At 42.0% G+C, this 17,297-nt stretch overlaps 1 protein-coding gene across 1 annotated transcript in view; it reads right to left on the reverse strand.

Annotated features, from left to right (window-relative positions):
* Positions 1-3,652: 3,652 nt before the first annotated feature.
* The window catches only part of Kcnu1 (potassium calcium-activated channel subfamily U member 1), a 108,913-nt gene continuing 95,268 nt past the window's right edge, over positions 3,653-17,297 (reverse strand). Inside the window, exons 24-27 of the mRNA XM_045130560.1 lie at positions 16,642-16,781; positions 10,688-10,882; positions 7,897-8,015; positions 3,653-3,926 (exon numbers count right to left, since the gene is read on the reverse strand). Of these exons, the coding sequence (XP_044986495.1) occupies positions 3,653-3,926; positions 7,897-8,015; positions 10,688-10,882; positions 16,642-16,781 (728 nt within the window). The remainder of the gene's footprint in view (positions 3,927-7,896; positions 8,016-10,687; positions 10,883-16,641; positions 16,782-17,297) is intronic.

A 17,297-nucleotide genomic window follows, 5' to 3' on the forward strand; every position in this document is an offset into this window, starting at 1 on the left:
TGTGCCAGGGCCTCCAACTGTTGCAAATGAACTCCAGATGCATACACCACATTGTATATCTGGCTTTATATAGGTACTGGGGAATCAAACCTGGCTTTGCAGACAAATGCCTTAACAGCTGAGCCATCTCTCCAGCCCCTTTATTTGTAATTTTTTGAATAACTTCCATGATGTTATACATATGGCTAAACTATTTCACATTGCTATTCACAAGGCTCCAGTTCCTCTTATACCTGACGACGTTTGATTTTTTTTTTTTTTACAAAAAAAATCACATTTATTTATAAATCATTCAAGACATGGTTTCCAGCTGTAAAGGCAGACAGACTAGGATTTCAGCTCTGGTCCCACTAAAGTTCCTATGTAAACTTTGACAAGTGACTTATCTTCTAGAAATGTCTAGAAGTCTATAAATGTCTATAAAGTAACTATAACAGCAATGGGATTTTATGAGTATACAGAGCATCTAAGAAATGCCTTGAAACACACACAAAATATACATAATCTTCTACTCTCCTTCCTCACCCCACAGTACACAAATAGTCACTCACATATCTAGCAACAATCACTTCACAGCCCATCAGCCACAGCTCTTTTTTTTTTATCTTGAATTACTCCTAATACTATTTTATTTTATTTTTTATTAGCATTTTTATTTTTATAAATCCCATGGTAATTCCCTCCCTCCCCACCCCCCACACTTTCCCCTTTGAAATTCCATTCTCCATCATATTACGTCCCCATAACAATCATTGTACTTACATATATACAATATCAAGACGTTTGATATTTTTATAGTGGATACCCTAATGTCAAAGAGACTATTTTCTCCAATGTTTAAGACACTTGAGGGTGGGGAAATGATGAAATGTGGAGATGGTAATAATTTGGTTTTAAAAACATTACAGGCCATTGAGAAGGCTCTCGGTTGCCCACCAGAGCTAGATGGTAAGGCCCTATAACTAAAGACTCCACATGCTGAGGCTGCAGCTCACTGCAAAATCAAGCTGGAGCTGAGCTGAAAACCTCCTCTCCATTGACTAGCTGTGCATGCAGCCCTTGCGCGGGGGCAAGTTATCAATGGTGTAAACAGCAGTAGGACCTGCAAGCCTTAAGACTGGCCATCCAGGCCAGATGTGCTGACTGGTGCAATGTCTGTTATGTGGGAAACCAACTGCTCTCTAACTGGACTGAAGGCCCACTCCATGAGAGGGGATACATGCCTGGTACTGAAAACCTAGCCAAAAGTCTATGGCTGGGGTGGTCATGAGCTCTAGGGAAGTAATGCCTGCTACTGTCTGGCTAAATGCATATATTATGCCCATAAAACTGTCCTTTAAGCACTTTTAAAAATGTTTATTCCCATATAGTAATGCTACTCTCACTTTTGATTTGAGAAACTTCTCTTATCAGATAGTAGTGACCACTGGGGTGAATCAAAAGTCACCTATATAGGGCTGAGAAGATGTAACAGTGGGGTGTTCAGCACTGAGGTATCTCTATCACACCCTCCAAGGCTCAGGGTCCATTGTGGAAGAGGTGGTGGAGAGAATGTAAAAGCCAAAGGAGGTACAACTGCTTACAATGCAATCTTCCATATACAAAATGGCCTTGATATTCATAACCTTGCAGTGCCTGAACTACTTACATCAGACCCTCATAATAGGAGGAAAAGATCATGACATCACACTAAAAGAGAGACTAATTGGAAAGGGGAGGGAATTAGATGGAGAGTGGATTTGAGAGGGGAAGAATGGGATTGGAGGGAGAGAATTATCATGGATAGTTGTCTATACTTATGGAAGCTGTCAATCAAAAGTTTAAATTTTTTATTTTTATTTTTATTTTTTTATTTGACAGAGGAAGAAGGAGTGAGAGAGAAAGAACGAGAGAATGGGAGCGCCAGAGCCTCCAGCCACTGCAAACGAACTCCTGACACATGCGACCCCTTGTGCATCTGGCTAACATGGGTTCTAGGGAATCAAACCTGGGTCCTTTGGCTTTTCAGGCAAATGCCTTACCATTAAGCCATCCCTCCAGACCAATAAAAAGGTTAATAGAAAATACATACACAAAAAGTTGTATTTGCTTTCATGTAGCTTGTAAGAGGAAAAGGTTTATTATGGCTTACAGACTTGAGAAAGTAGCTGAGTAAAGTTTTTAAATTTTGCCCAGGCTGGTCATGGTGGCACACTCCTTTAATTCCAGCACTTGGGAAGCAGAAGTAGGAGTTTGCTGTAAGTTCAAGGCCAGCCTGAGACTACTAGTGAAGTTTAGGTCATTTTGGGCTAGACTGAGACCATACCTTGAAAAACCAAAACACAAAACTAAAACCAAAAAAAGGGCCAGGGTGAATGTACTTAGGTCTCAAAATAAGTAAAAAAACAACAAAAAATAAAGGATTTTCTTGGTCCTTTGGCAACTTTCTTTACAATTGCTCTCTTTTCCACAATGAGTTGACTATATAACCAAAGTTGAACTAATACAAAAATCTGTCTTTTTATTTATTTTTTTAATGAGAGAGAGGAAATTGGCATGCTAGGACCTCTAACCACTGCGATTGAACTCCAAACGTGTGTGCCACCTTGGGTGCATGCGTCACCTTGTGTGTCTGGCTTATGTGGATTCTGGGGAGTTGAACCTGGGTCCTTAGGCTTTGCAGGCAAGCGCCTTAACTGCTAAGCCATCTCTCCAGCCCCAAAATTCTATTTCTTGTGGACAGATGGTATTTTTCTTTTAAACTTCATTTTGCATCTTATATTTGTATGCTAAGAGGCATAAGGTCCACAAGTGTTGGAGTCAAAGTTTGAAAGCTGCCTGCTAAAATATTGTTTGTTTGAAATCCAAATGTAACTTAGTGTTTTCAGTGTGACATTTTTTTCTTTGTAAAATGGGCAATAAAACAAAATCATAAAAGGTAGTAGTAATATAAAGGATCTCATAAGCATTATATAAAACAACTTAGAAGCTGGGCATGGTGGCACACACCTTTAATCCCAGCACTTGGGAGGCAGAGGTAAGGGGATCACTGTGAGTTCAAGGCCATCCTGAGACTACATACTGCAGCATGGCTTTACTCACCAAGCTCAAGCTCATTATGAGGCCACCAGCCAGGGATAGATAAGTCCTAGGTGTGCTAGACTTTTGCTTATTAGGTGAACAGGGTGGCACCTAGATGGAAATGACTCAGTTGAAGAGGGAGTTTATAGAGCAGTGGATTGGTTTACTCTAGAACACCAAACACAGGGAGTGCTTTAGACCTTTCAAGCATGGTCTCTATGCCTGAATTTGGGTTTGCAAGGTTACCCCCACCAGCCTACTGGACTTCATCCAGACATCCCAACGTGCAATAATATTCCTTTTTATTAAATACCACCTATGTCCCAGACATATCTAGGTCTTAGTCAGACATTCACTTTCAGTTTTAACCTCTGTATGGAGGCCTTCCTTAGTGCATCTCAAATTAACCAATTTCTGCTTGAGGGAAACAGCAATGAACTTTCCTTAACACCATCTATCATGTATGTCTTTATCATCCAGATCCAGTGGGATAAGATACGATGTTTGTCTCTTGTAAAACAGTGTGGGCTTGCTGATCTTGTTGACCACTAAGCAATGGGCACAAAACGGTACATTTCCTTTTTCATTTTCCTTATTTAACATTATCATCGTAGTTTAGTTCCAAAGAATGTACTCGTGCGTGGAAAAATGGATGCTTTCCCTCTCTCAGTATATCCACAGTGAGGGGATGGCTTGTATCTGGCTGTTTCTCTGTTTTCACTGAAATAGCATTTGTAATCTCATCTAGAATCTGAGATGAAGAAACATCGTTGTTTTTGTAATAGGCAATGTTGAAAGGAATGGCACAAAACACAAGATCTGAGGGCAGCAGAAGAAACTCGTTGGCTGGCCGCGTAATCACAAACCTGTAAGGAAAGGCAAGCATGAGTTGTGCGATTGCAGTTGGGACACGGAAGCTACAGACAGTGGCCAAAATAAAGGTGTTTTGCTGGGCCAAGAGAGGAAAATTTTTTTGTTTGTTCCTTTGCCCTTGCATCACTGGCTTCTAATTAGCAGTAGAAGTCTCTGGCACACCGCACCGAGTCCTAGAGTAGGGATGAGGGCTTTCATTCCTGCTTCTAACGCAAACTGACCTACAGCCTGGCCATTGCAGTCCTCTGGGCCTTTGTTCTCCTTGTATTCATGAGAGCGAGCTAAGACTAGAGTTTGGAGTAGTTGATCTCTGACGGCCTTTCTGACTCCACCTTTCTCTGTTTTCAATGCACATAACTAGTTATTCCCGTCAGCACAATTCTGAACACCTTGCCAGGCTGTGACACAGGCTGAGGGACGTGCAGCTCAGTGCAGGGCCCTTGCCTCGTAAGTCCAGGTCCCAGGGCTCCTTGCTCACAAATGCAGTCGGACAAACAAAAGCAAGAGTTCATTATTTTACTGGGGCAAATTTCCCTTGACTGGAAAAACTAAAGGATAGAGCTGGCTATCTACAGTGTACCAGTGTTCCAGGTATTTCCATATGGGTTTACCTTAATCTATACCATCAACATAGCCCAGTCAAAAGCAAAAGCATTAAAAAACAAACAAACTTCTATTCAACGCTGACTAACAAGCAAATAATATCAGTGAATGTTAATACAGTCTGGACTAGCATGGAAGGACTTTATAGAGAATCAAGGGGCATTAACAAAATACTGGGTCAACAGCAAATCTTCAGTAGGTGTGAATTCAGTAATAATGTGACTGAAATTGAAGCAAGGTAGCCTTACATGACTTTCATCCTGATATTCTTCAATGGTACCTCAAAAGGTCCCCTTTTATCTATGAAACATGGGTCTCTAGCTGGATTGAATTCCTATCACTGAGTAAGCAACTCATCATTATTTTTCTGTGAGTTCTCTATAACCCCTGTTTCATTTTTAATAATATATATCATAATTGCATATTCCCTTTAAAGCAGACATACCATTTCCTTCCTTGAGGTTCTCACATATATAAGCTGCATGTTTTTCCATAGACCATATACTATAGGTTTTTCAGATATGTTGGGGTTAAGGGATAGAATTCAGGTGAGGAGGAGGGGGCATATTTTACATCAGAATCATTTATGTTTCCTAGAGCTCCTCACAGGACAGTTAAGCCCTGTCTTAGAGGTGGGGTTGTTTTTTTATTTCCTTTGAAATTATTATTTTATTTAGTTATTTTTCTTTTCATTTCTTTTTTTTAATTATTTTTTAAAATTTTTATTAACATTTTCCATGATTATAAAAAAATACCCCATGGTAATTCCCTCCCTCCCCCCCCCCACTTTCCCCTTTGAAATTCCATTCTCCATATTACCTCCCCATCTCAATCATTGAGAGGTGGGGTTGTTAGAGCCGTACAGCTCTCCCTCCAGACTCCTCAGTGCTATCTATAGACTTCCATGTTCACTTAGGTCTCCGACGCTTGGGAGACATTTTCTTTCTGACTTGATCCCCGTCATCATCATGCATGTCTACATAGCACATGATATTCTCAGCACAGACATCCACACTCATCATCACGCGTGTCTACATAGCACATGATATTCTCAACACTGACATCCACACTCATCATCACGCGTGTCTACAGAGCACATGATATTCTCAGCACTGACATCCACACTCATCATCACGTGTGTCTACAGAGCACATGATATTCTCAACACTGACATCCACATTCATTTCTCTGAGGTCTGCTGCCCAGTGACAATTCATCCCCAAACCACTTTCCTGAATGTTATCATTTCCTGACACTATCCCATATCAAAAATTTTACCCTTCAATAAATCACTGTGTCCAAACACAGCTTTCTACCAGTCTTTCTCCCATTCCCTCACTCTGAGAACATCTTTTCTTTAGCTTCATCAGGATTTCCAACCCATGTGCTTTCACTTGGCGATCTAGCATCATTGACAAATCCACAATAAGTCTCCTTTCCCATATCTCAGCAGTTACCTTAAACTTTCACTTAAAAAAAAAAAAAACTTCTTGCAGGGCATGGTGGCACACAGCTTTAATCCCAACACTCAGGAGGCAGAGGTAGGAGGATTGCTATGAGTTCGAGGCCACCCTGAGATGACATAGTGAATCCCAGGTCAGCCTGGGCTAGAGTGAAACCCTGCCTCAAAAAAAAAACAAAAAACAAAAGCTTCTTAATTCCCTATATTTCTTTTTCCACCACTTTCTCTGCAGTGGATAGGCACTGAGAAATTTTAGTGCTAAATAAAAACTTCCCAAGTATACCTCTCATTGCAACTACATCTGCTTTAGCATGTATTTCTTTCCTCTCCTCTCTCTCTCTCTCTCTCTCTCTCTCTCTCTCTCTCTCTCTCTCTTTCTCTTGGCTTTTTGAGGTAGGGTCTCACTGTAGCTCAGGCTGATCTGAAATTCACTATGCAGTCTCAGGGTGGCCTCAAACTCATGGCAATCCTCCTACCTCTGCCTCCCAAGTGCTAGGATTAAAGGTGTGAGCCACCACACCCGGTCCCCTCCTTTTCTCTTTTTAAAAACTTTTTTTTTTTATTTATTTGCAAGGAGAAAGAGAAAGAGCTAGTGAGCATCAGGGCCTCTAGCTGCTACAAATTCCAGATGTATGTGCCACTTTGTGTATCTGGTTTTACATGGGTACCAGGAAATTGAACTGGGGTCATTAGGCTGTGAAGGTAGTGCCTTAACCACTGAGCCATCTCTCCAGCCTCCTCTTTTCTCTTTTTAGTAGTGTTTTTCCTCCATCTCTTCCTCTGAGAATACCACTTTGAGTAATTTAGCTTCCTTATCCTTGCTGATGGAACACGCTTCATCAGTCTATTTCCACTCTATTAATTTTTTTTTTTTTTGAGGCAGAGTTTCACTCTATCCCAGGCTAATCTGGAGGTAACTATGTAGCCCAAGTTGGTCTCCATCTCATGGTGACCCTCATAACCCTGGGATTAAAGGCATGTGCCACCATGCCCAGGTATCATTTTATTATTTTTAACTTTCTTTCTCTATTGACTGCTGTAATTCTCACCATGAGAATTCTGGCTTATGTCCCTCATAGCTTCATGGATTTTAAATTTAATATTGAGCTTGCTACTTAAGTCTCTAGCAGGCACAGCCCTGTTGCAGAAGAGGGGTGTCATTGGGGGAAGATTTTCAGTCCAGTCCTACTAAGGTGTGTTAAAGCTAGTTTGAGCTCTGGCTCTTGGTGCCTGTTGGTGTTGGTTTTACTCTCTCTGCTGTGGATGCTGAAGTGAGCAGCTGCTTCCACCAAGGTGAAACTTTCACTGGAATTTGTAAGTGTAAATAAACCCTTTCCTCCCATAAGCTGCTTCTAGTTGGATGTTTGTCCCAGCAATAAAAACATAACTGCAACAGACCTCTATGATTGTGTTGCTCTAAACAGCATATGCTTTTCTTATACTCTCCGCACACATTTCCTTTATCTTCCCCACTGCTGGCAGAATGACCTCCCCTTAGTAAAGCTGGAATCTGAACAAAGTGCACTGACGATTCATAAATGCAAAACATGGTGACTAGAAAAAAACCCTTCATTAGACATTTACCCTACAAGTTCTGAGGTATATAGTGGCTGCCATCTTTAGAAAATGATACCTACAAGAATGAGAAGAGGTTATAAAACAACTCTTGTTGAAAAGCCTGGGTTTCAGTTTTCATTGGGGACAGAAACTCACAGAGGCCAATATTAATGCAGTCCCAATCATTATGGTTCCAATCACTTCAACCCAATCTTCCTTATCCTTACATCACTATCTGTATCCCAGCATCCTGCCATGCAACTCTATACCCTGAGCTCTGGACTTCTTTCATTTGGTTCTTCTGCTTGAGTGGACGGCAAGCAACTGCCACATGAGCACACACTCCCCTTTTTCGTTGTGGGTCGCGCTCCTCTTCATCTATCATACGGTATAAGCCAACACACAGGATGCCAAGATTATCCAAGGAGCCACAGAACAGTTGTCCAAAGGTTGTCCTTGGCTGGGGAGAGAACAGAGAGACAGGTGTCTGCTGGCACTTTTATCAAGTCATCACCAGCATTCATTCAAGTGGTATTTGTCATTCCTTTCTGTAGGAGTTGAGAAAACTAGCAGCCATCCCCTCCTGTATACGGGACAGAATCACGTGCCCGGGTCATCATGGCAGTTTACGGTTCATTTTGAAACTCTGGTCTCTTGCCATCCTGGTCTCCTCAAGACCGCCTTGTGGTGCAGCGTGGCATGTGGGCATGTGCTCCCACCACCGTTACTGTGTTGGCCAGCACTAAGAACTGGGACTGAGTGATGGGTTGGAAAATGCAGTTTTAGAGGGATATGAACTGAGCTGTCAAGTGACCTGCAGAAAATCATCTTCCCCCGTGCTAATGCAGACTGCAGTCTCCAGCAGTCTTCTTGACCTTGCTCTCTAAAGCTATGTGCAGCAACAGGTTTGAAGGCAGTGGCATTGTGGTAGGTACATACAGAAAGGTCAAGGAGAACAGTCTGCTCACTTCTGTGATTCCTTAGAAAAAGAGAAAAGTGAGGGCAAGACAAACATGGAGAGAGCAAGAGGAAGATAAGCCAATCTCCTGTTGCCTAGAATGCCAACAGGAGGTGGCCAGCAACACTTTCCTGGACTTATCCCTCATTAGCCAACTTAGGCGAGGAGCCCAGAACCGCAGAAAGGCAGAGGATCAGAGAATACCATGGGAGGCTTTGCAATGCTATTTGCACCTGAAATGCACAAGCATGGAGCATAGAGCATTCCTCTTTGTAGCATATTTTGAGACATATTGGGCACAGAGGACTGAAAAGCACACCCATTGGGAAGAGGGCTATGCTGGTGTCCTCTGAATTTACAAAAGGTGTTTCCCTGCCCCATGCCTGTCCCTAACTGGACAGGTGGATATGGTGTCAATACAAACTCAACTGCATGGCACCCCTCTGAGATGTAGTTTCCCTGTGTCAAGTCTGCCCTCTACTGTGATTCTCAGATGATTAGAGACTCCATGGGAAGTTGCCAGAAGTGTTATCTTCCCCTTGGCTGTATTCCACCTCTCTCAGCTCCTGGGATAAGACAGCATTCCTCCTGGCTAGCCCAGTGATATTCTTAGACCCAATCACAGAGTTCTGTCTGCTTCCAGCTGGTCTGACCAGACTTCCTTTGCATTTCAGGTATTGTGAGAACAGTAGATTCTGAGTCAGACTCTGTTGATGGATCTCCGCTGTGTCACAGTTGACAATGTGATGGTCTAAGGTAAGCCCATGCTTCAGCGTCTTGGTCTGTTCGTTAATAAAGCTTAATAATAATGCCTGTCCTATGAACCCCTGCACAGATTAAGTGGGAAAGAACTAAAGCAGACACGCACAAGGAAGTGCTTGGTCAGCACTCGCTGTTATAATTGTTATCAATACCCTTGTGCATGTACAGCATCATCATAATTATTATTAATACTCTTGAGGATGCAAGGCATCATTATAGTTATTGCTAATACTCTTGTGGGTGTGCAGCACGATCAGAGTTATTGTTAATACTCTTATAGATGAACCGCATCATTACAATTAGTATTACTGCCCTTGTAAATGTACTGCATCATTATAGTTATTATTAATCCTCTTAGAGATGAATAGTGTCATTATAGTCGTTATCAGTACACCTGCAGATATATAGCATCATCATTATTTTTTTTAAAGTTCTTCCTTTTTATTTATTTAATTAGAGGGAAAGAGAGAGAGAGAAGAAGAATGGGTGCACCAGGGCCTCTAGCCACTGCAAACAAACTCCAGACATACACACCACCATGTGCATCTGGCTTACGTGGGACCTGGAGAATTGAACCTGGGTCTTTAGGCTTTGCAGGCATGTGCCTTAATTGCTAAGCCATCTCTCCAGCCCCATTATAGTTATTTTTATTACCCTTGTAGATATGTAGCATCATTATGGTTATATATATACTATATACAGTTACATATGTAGTTATGGATAGTTAAGACCTTTGTAGATGTATAGCATTATTTGGTGTCAGTCTATTTTATGCTCCTAAAACACCTGAGATCATGTAATTTATAAAGAACCAATGTTTTTCTTTACTTCTAGCTATAGAAAAGATTTGGGTCTTCTGGAAAATGTAAGGTCTAGAGCTCTGTATCTGGCACAGACCCTCTTGTTTCATTATGTCATTGCAGAATGTGGAAAGGGAAGAAAACATGTGAGGGGAAGGGAAGGGAATTGAACTTATTCTTTCCTTGAAAATGTATCCCCATGACAACTCACATACTCCCGAACTACTGGTAGTCTATTTGTGTCCTCTTTATTCCATTACCTCTTAAACTCTTATCAGCCCCTACTGCACTGGGAGTTGAGTTTCCAGCATGTGAACTGTGGGGGACATGTTCAGATCATGACATTAGGCTTCTTTGGTGTTTTGCAGAATGATCTGGAGGATGGCTCAAACAACTGCTGTATCTGCTCTTGAGATAGTTTCAAAAAATTGATATAGCATATGAAATGTACTGTGCATAGACAGTCTATGAGTTCACCATTACCTGAAAGCTTTTACTAATTGTTATTATTTCTGAACTCTAAGTTATCCATGAATCCCAAAGCTTGGACTGTTTTCAGAAACTCAGAAAGTTACACAGTGAGAAAACGTATTATGTTAAGAGTAGACTCACTTTAATTTCTGATAAAATGGTTTTGTCTAAAGACAGAAGTCCCAGCTTACACCGCGTCCTCGAAGACATTAATGTGCAGGAGCTGTCATGCATTGTACAGAACTTTTCCTTAACCAAATGGTGTTCCCCCTGGAAGCTTATCCCTCCTGTTACCAGCATCTGAAGAAAATCCAGGACATGATAGTTGTAGAAGGCCTGGAAAGCAAGGGCAAGGCATGTGTGAAACCAGAAGGGTAATGTGTAAAGGGTGCAAGTGTTGGGACTTGGAGATTGGTGGGCATCACTATTTTAAAGGGACCTGGTAGTGTATCAATATACATTATAGCTGGGCGTGGTGGCACACACCTTTAATCCTAGCACTGAAGGCAGAAGTAGGAGGATCACCGTGAGTTTGAGGCCACCCTGAGACTCCATAGTGAATTCCAGGTCAGCCTGGACTACAACAAGGCCCTACCTCGTAAAAAACACAAACAAAAACAAAATACATTATAAATTGGCAATTTGGGCATGGGGTTAGGATAGCCAAAGTAAGAATAATTCTAGGTGAGATTGTGGATTTAGAACTTCACAGATGAAATCCAGGGAAAGAAAAAGGCAAGATACTGGACAACAAGTTCTTTTCTGCAAGAGACAAGATCTGTGTCTTCAGGCAGCGAGATCTCCACAGAGAAGCAGGAGTGAGCTGCTCGGCACTGCTTCTTCACACACAGCCACATTGGTAGGAAGCGCAGGGAAGCTGGGGAAGTGCTTCTCCTCATGCCCACCAGCCTGGAAATGTCCGAAGGACCTGTGGACAGGGACCAGCCAAGCTCTGAGGGAACAACACCAGGTAACGTCTCACAACCTCCCTCACTCACAGGCAAGCACCAGGAACAGAGGCTGTCGCTGGAATGAAGGGCTCCTACTCTCCCCTGCTCCACACAGCACTGAGCTAAGACTACGTGAAGGAGGAAACTGACTCCATAATTTAGTGCAGGTGGGTGAAAAACTTTTGGGGTCTGATCTCCACTGGGGCAAGGCATACCTCAAATCTAGTTCTATAGGTTTGAACTAAAAGTGTCGATCACACCTTCTATAGCAGTGCACTTTGCTAAATGAAACATCATATGGAGGAAACTAACTAAAAATTCATACCACCGAGGCAGTATCAACACTGACCAATCCAATAACTTTTTTAAAAACTTAATATACTTTTAGCATGCCTGGCCTTTTGATTGTATGTTATGGTTAACTACTGTCATTTTTAGTTAGTTCCTCTTTTCTAATTTCTATTCTTTATTTTTTTAATTTTTTTAATTTTTTAGTTTTTCGAGGTAGGGTCTCACTCTAACTCAGGCTGATCAGGAATTTACTATGCAATCTCAGGGTGGCCCCAAACTCATGGCGATCTTCCTACCTCTGCCTCCCCAGTGCTGGGATTAAAGGAGTGCACCACCATGCCCGGTTTCTAATTTCTATTCTTGTATATGTATATTAAAATGGTTTTGTTGAGGCTGGAGAGATGGCTCAGCAGTTAAAGGCACTTATTTACAAAGTCTGATGGTCTGGGTTCTATTCCTTAATATTCATGAAAAGGCAGATGCACAAAGTGGCACATGCTCCTGGAGTTTGTATGAGGTGGCAGAAACCTCTGGTACATGAATTCTCTCTCTCTCTTCTCTTTTATTTTCAAGCACAGTGAGAGAGACAGAGAGAATGGGCACACCAGGGTCTCCATCCACTGCAAATGGACTCCAGATACATACAACACTTTGTGCATTGCCATAAGTTTGAGGCCACCCTGAGACTACAGAGTGAATTCTAGGTCAGCCTGGGCTAGAGTGAGACCCTACCTCAAACCAAAAAAAAAACAAAAACAAAAACAAAACCCTCTAAACTGTGGAACCTAACACTATTCCAGTTTTCCACTCCCAGACACTTTTCTCATTTTGATATTTAAATTTTTTTTCTAGGTTCTAGAGAGATGGTTTAGCAGTTAAGGCACTTGTCTGCGAAGCCTAAGGACCTATGTTCAACTCTCCAGACCCCACAGAAACCAGATGCAAAAGATGATACAAGTGTGCAAGGCTGCACATGTGCACAAGGTGGCATATGTGCCTGGAGTTTGATTACAGTGGCTGGAGGCCCTGGCATGTCAATTCTTTCTCTCTCATAAAAAATAGTATTGTAAAAAAGTTTCTCTACCACTAGTCTCTAACCTCATGCACTTATGGTAATTTGAGCCATATGTTCCCCATAAATTCATGTATTCTGAATGTTTGGCCCCAGGCCGGTTTGGGTGGAACAACCTTGCTAGAGGAGATATATTGATGAGGGTGGGCTTAAGAATGTTATAGCCAAATCCCCCTTGCCAGATATCAGCTCACTCTCTTTCTGCTGTTTTTCAACTGCTGTGGCAGAGGTGATGTTCAGCCTTTTCTCCTTCCATGCTTGCCCCTGCCATCATGAAGCTTCCTTTCAAGACTGTAAGCCAAAATAAATAATTTCCTCCCATCAGCTGCTTTTGGTTGGATGTTTTGTGCCAGCAACATGAAGGTAAGTACAACAGCACTCTGCTTCCTTCCAATATCTAATCTAAGTAACCAAAATTCCAGGGTACTCCATACCATCTTTGCTCATTTATATTCTAACAGTTATTGAAGTGAAAGGGAACATTGCTGACAATTAGCTGCTATGGCACTGCATACACATCAGCTGTGGTCACTCCTGCTGTTAATGTTCTACCCTAGGAGTAATATGGAAGCTACACCAGGCATCTTGAGCGCCTAGACGGAGAATGTAACTCTTGAGTGATATACCTAAGAATACAGCTGATTAAACAAAAGGAAAATCTAAGCAATGAAATCATCTCAGGTACGTAAATCCCAATACGTTAAGATAAGAAGCATAAGAAATGAAGGTGACATGACTCCAAAAAGTACATACACCACATTAATGGCCTCCAGTGGGAGTGAATTAGATGAAATACCAGAGAACTCAAAATAAATCAAAGAATAAAACAAACTCCTGAAGGAATCTCAGGAGCTTATGTGTGCACATGTGGGCATGCACACACACATGCACATATGTACACACACACACATAGCTGAATGACATACGGAGGCTGATACTTGATATATAAGCGGAATTCAGTGAAGAGACAAAAACTGATCTCAAATACTGGAAATGAAAAACACAATAAGTCAAATAAAAACCTCCTTGTAAAGTCTTGCCAATAGAATGAATCAAGAGAGAACAGAATAGTTGCTTGGGGACAAGGTGGAGGAATTGGAACATTCCAACAAGGATAAAGATAGATTAATAAAATATGAGTTGGACTTTCAAGACACAATGACAGATCAAATCTCAGGGGCCTGGAAGAAGGATAAAAATTTAGTCTAAAGTGATAGTAAATATTTTCAACAAAATCATAGATGAAAAATTCCCAAAATTAGGGGAAAAGATGCCCATATAAATACAGGAGGCATTTAGAACATTAAACAGACATAATTATAAAAGACCATCCCCTTGTCATATTGTAATTATACCACTAAATATACTAAACAAGGAAAGTATAGTGAAAGCATTAAGATGGAAACACCAAGTCATGTATATAGTTGTTCAGAATTACTTACTAACAGAAACTTAAAAGCCAGAACATAGAGTGGTGCATTTCAAGTTCTGAAACACAACAGCTGCCAACCCATACTATTATGCCCAGCAAAGCTATCTGTCATAATTGAAGGAGAAAAAAATAACTTTCCATGGCAACAAAAGAAAAAAAGCTAGAGGGACTCATGACTGCTAAAGCAGCTCAACAGAAAATTCTTGTAGGAATCCTTCAGATTGAAGAGGATATATACATGATGTTACTGAACGAAATGACAGTCAAACCACAAACACTACAAACTCAGCAAAAATTACATCTTTCAATAATAACACTTCATATAAAAGGTCTCAGTTCCCCAATCAAAAGACACAGGGATGCTGGGCATGGTGTGGATGCCTTTAATCCCAGCACAAGGTAGGCTGAGGGAGGAGGACTGTAAGTTTGAAACCACCCTGGAGCTACAGAGTCAATTCCAGGTTAGCCTGGGCTAGAGTGAAACCCTGCCTCAAAAAAAAAAAAAAAAAAAAAAAGACACAAAGGAGAAAGGATTAAAAGGCAGGATTCTTCCTTTTGTTGCTCCCAAGAAACACACAGACAGATGCTACCTATTTTAAGCCGGGCATGGTGGCACATGCCTTTAATCCCAGCAGAGGTAGGAGGATCACCATGAGTTCAAGGCCACCCTGAGACTCCATAGTGAATCCCATGTCAGCCTGGGCTAGAGTGAGACCCTAGAACCCCCCTCAAAAAAAATCCTATTTTACTTAGTTATTAGAGACAGAGAGAGAGAGAGAGAGAACGGGTGCTCCAGGTCCTCCAGCCACCGCAAACGAACCCCAGACGTATGTGCCACCTTGTGCATCTGGCTTATGTGGAACCTGGAGAATCGAACCGGTGTCCTTAGGCTTTGAAGGCATGCACCTTACTCATTAAGCCATCTCTGCTGCCCCAAATCCTATTTTAAGTAAATGGATGTAGGAAATAAGAATGTGCTGTTCTCATATATTACAGGGTAGAATTCAAACCAAAATTTGGCAGAATTTCTAAAAATAGGTCATTTTATACTGATTAAGGAAATATCCAACAAGAGGACGTTCCAATTCTAAACACACATGCACTGAACATGGGTGCATCAAATTTTATTAAATAAGCACTACTAGATGTAAAGTCACAGATAAACCCAAGCACCACAGTAGTGGGTGATTTCACTACCCCACTCTCACCAAATAACAGGTTATCCCAGTGTGGTAGTTTGAATTAGGTGTTCCCCATAAACTCACGTGTTCTGAATGCTAGGTCCTCAGCTGGTAGCATTTTGGAAATTGGAGCCTCCTGGAAAAGGTGTGTTGTTGAGGGCAGGCTTATGGGTGTTAGAGCCACCTTCCCCTTGCCAGTGTTTGGCACATTCTCCTGCTGTTGTTTTCCCCCTGATGTTGGTCAGGTGATATCCAGCCTCTGTTCTTACCACTTTTTCCCTACCATCATGGAGCCTCCTCTTGAATTTTTAAAATTTTATTTATTTATTTTTAGAGAGACAGAGATAGATAGAGACAGAAAATTGGCATGCCAGCGCCTCAGCCACTGAAATTGAACTCTAGTCACTTGTACCACCTAGTTGGCATGTACGACCTTGTATTTGCCTCACTTTTTGTGCATCTGGTTAAAGTGGGATCTGGAGAGTTGAACATGGATCCTTAGGCTTCTCAGGAAAGTGCCTTAACCACTAAGCAATCTCTCTAGCCCTTCCATTGAGTTTTTAAACCCAAATAAACCCTTTACTCCAACAAACTACTTTTGGTCTGGTGCTTTGTGCCAGCAATGAGATAGTAACTACAACACCCAGTTTAAAAAATAAAATAAAACCAGGCATGGTGGCACATGCCTTTAATACACGCACTCAGGAGGCAGAAGTAGGAGTACTGTGGTGAGTTTGAGGCCACCCTGAGACTAAATAGTGAATTTCAGGTCATCCTGGGCTGGAGTGAAAATAATAATAATAATAATATACAAAATAATAATAGCAATAATAAAGAAGCATCTGGAACTAAATGACATCACAGATAAAAAGCCCTCACAAGACATCTACAGAGCATTCCATCCAAATACTGCAAAATATACATTATTATTAGCAGCATATAGAACATTTTCTAAAACTGATCATATCTTAGAACACAAATCTTGAAAATGTGAGAACTTTGCCTCTATCATCAAGTAAGTGTGAGGAAAGATGAAATAAGGTAGGTGAACAAGCCTTTATGGGAAATAAAAGAGAGGTTTGGACTGTGAGCTATTTCTTCATAATTCTACCCTCTCCACAAGGGGCTTGTTTGGGGGCGTGCGGTTCCTCTAGCTTAGCTGTACCTACCGAGGCCAGGAGGGAATCCAAGAAGTTGCCTGAAAAGACAGCGCCCGTGGAAAAGGCAGTGCTGAGAAGCAGGCTGGTGCTTGTGAACGGCCCTTCCAGGCCACCAATCTGCTCGATGAAGTGGATGTTGGAAGGATTCTCTGCAAGGCAAAAGAGATTGAAAGGAAAGTCAAGTAGAAAAGAAGATGAGGACTGCCAGACAAGGCAGACCAAGGGGGACCACGACTGGCAGCACCGATGCCCACCGTTGCCACTGCCCTCACACGCCCGCTAGAACTACACTGAAAGACCCTGCTGCTGACGGCACCCCTCGCTCTGGCCGTAAGGCCCTGAGAAGCCAGGCTGGAACTGAGCTCCCTCCTGCTGGCTACATGTCACAGGGCGAGGAGCTGCTCTCCAGGACCCCCAAAGGGACTACTTCCACAATGTCTTGCCCCTCATGCTTCACTTGACCCATCTTAGTCCTGACTCTGCTGTAGCCACTGGACAGGGAGGACTAGAGGGCTGGTGACAGGTAGATCAATCAGTACAGGAGATTCTAGCAGCCTCCACCCCTAGGTCTCCTTCCTGAGCGACATGCTGCCATGCCTCCCTCTTCTAGTGCCCAGGAGGGTAGAGAAGGCAGATGTGATTTCTGCGCCCTGATACCCAGATAG

Source organism: Jaculus jaculus, chromosome 12, assembly GCF_020740685.1.
Source record: "Jaculus jaculus isolate mJacJac1 chromosome 12, mJacJac1.mat.Y.cur, whole genome shotgun sequence".
Taxonomy (NCBI): domain Eukaryota; kingdom Metazoa; phylum Chordata; class Mammalia; order Rodentia; family Dipodidae; genus Jaculus; species Jaculus jaculus.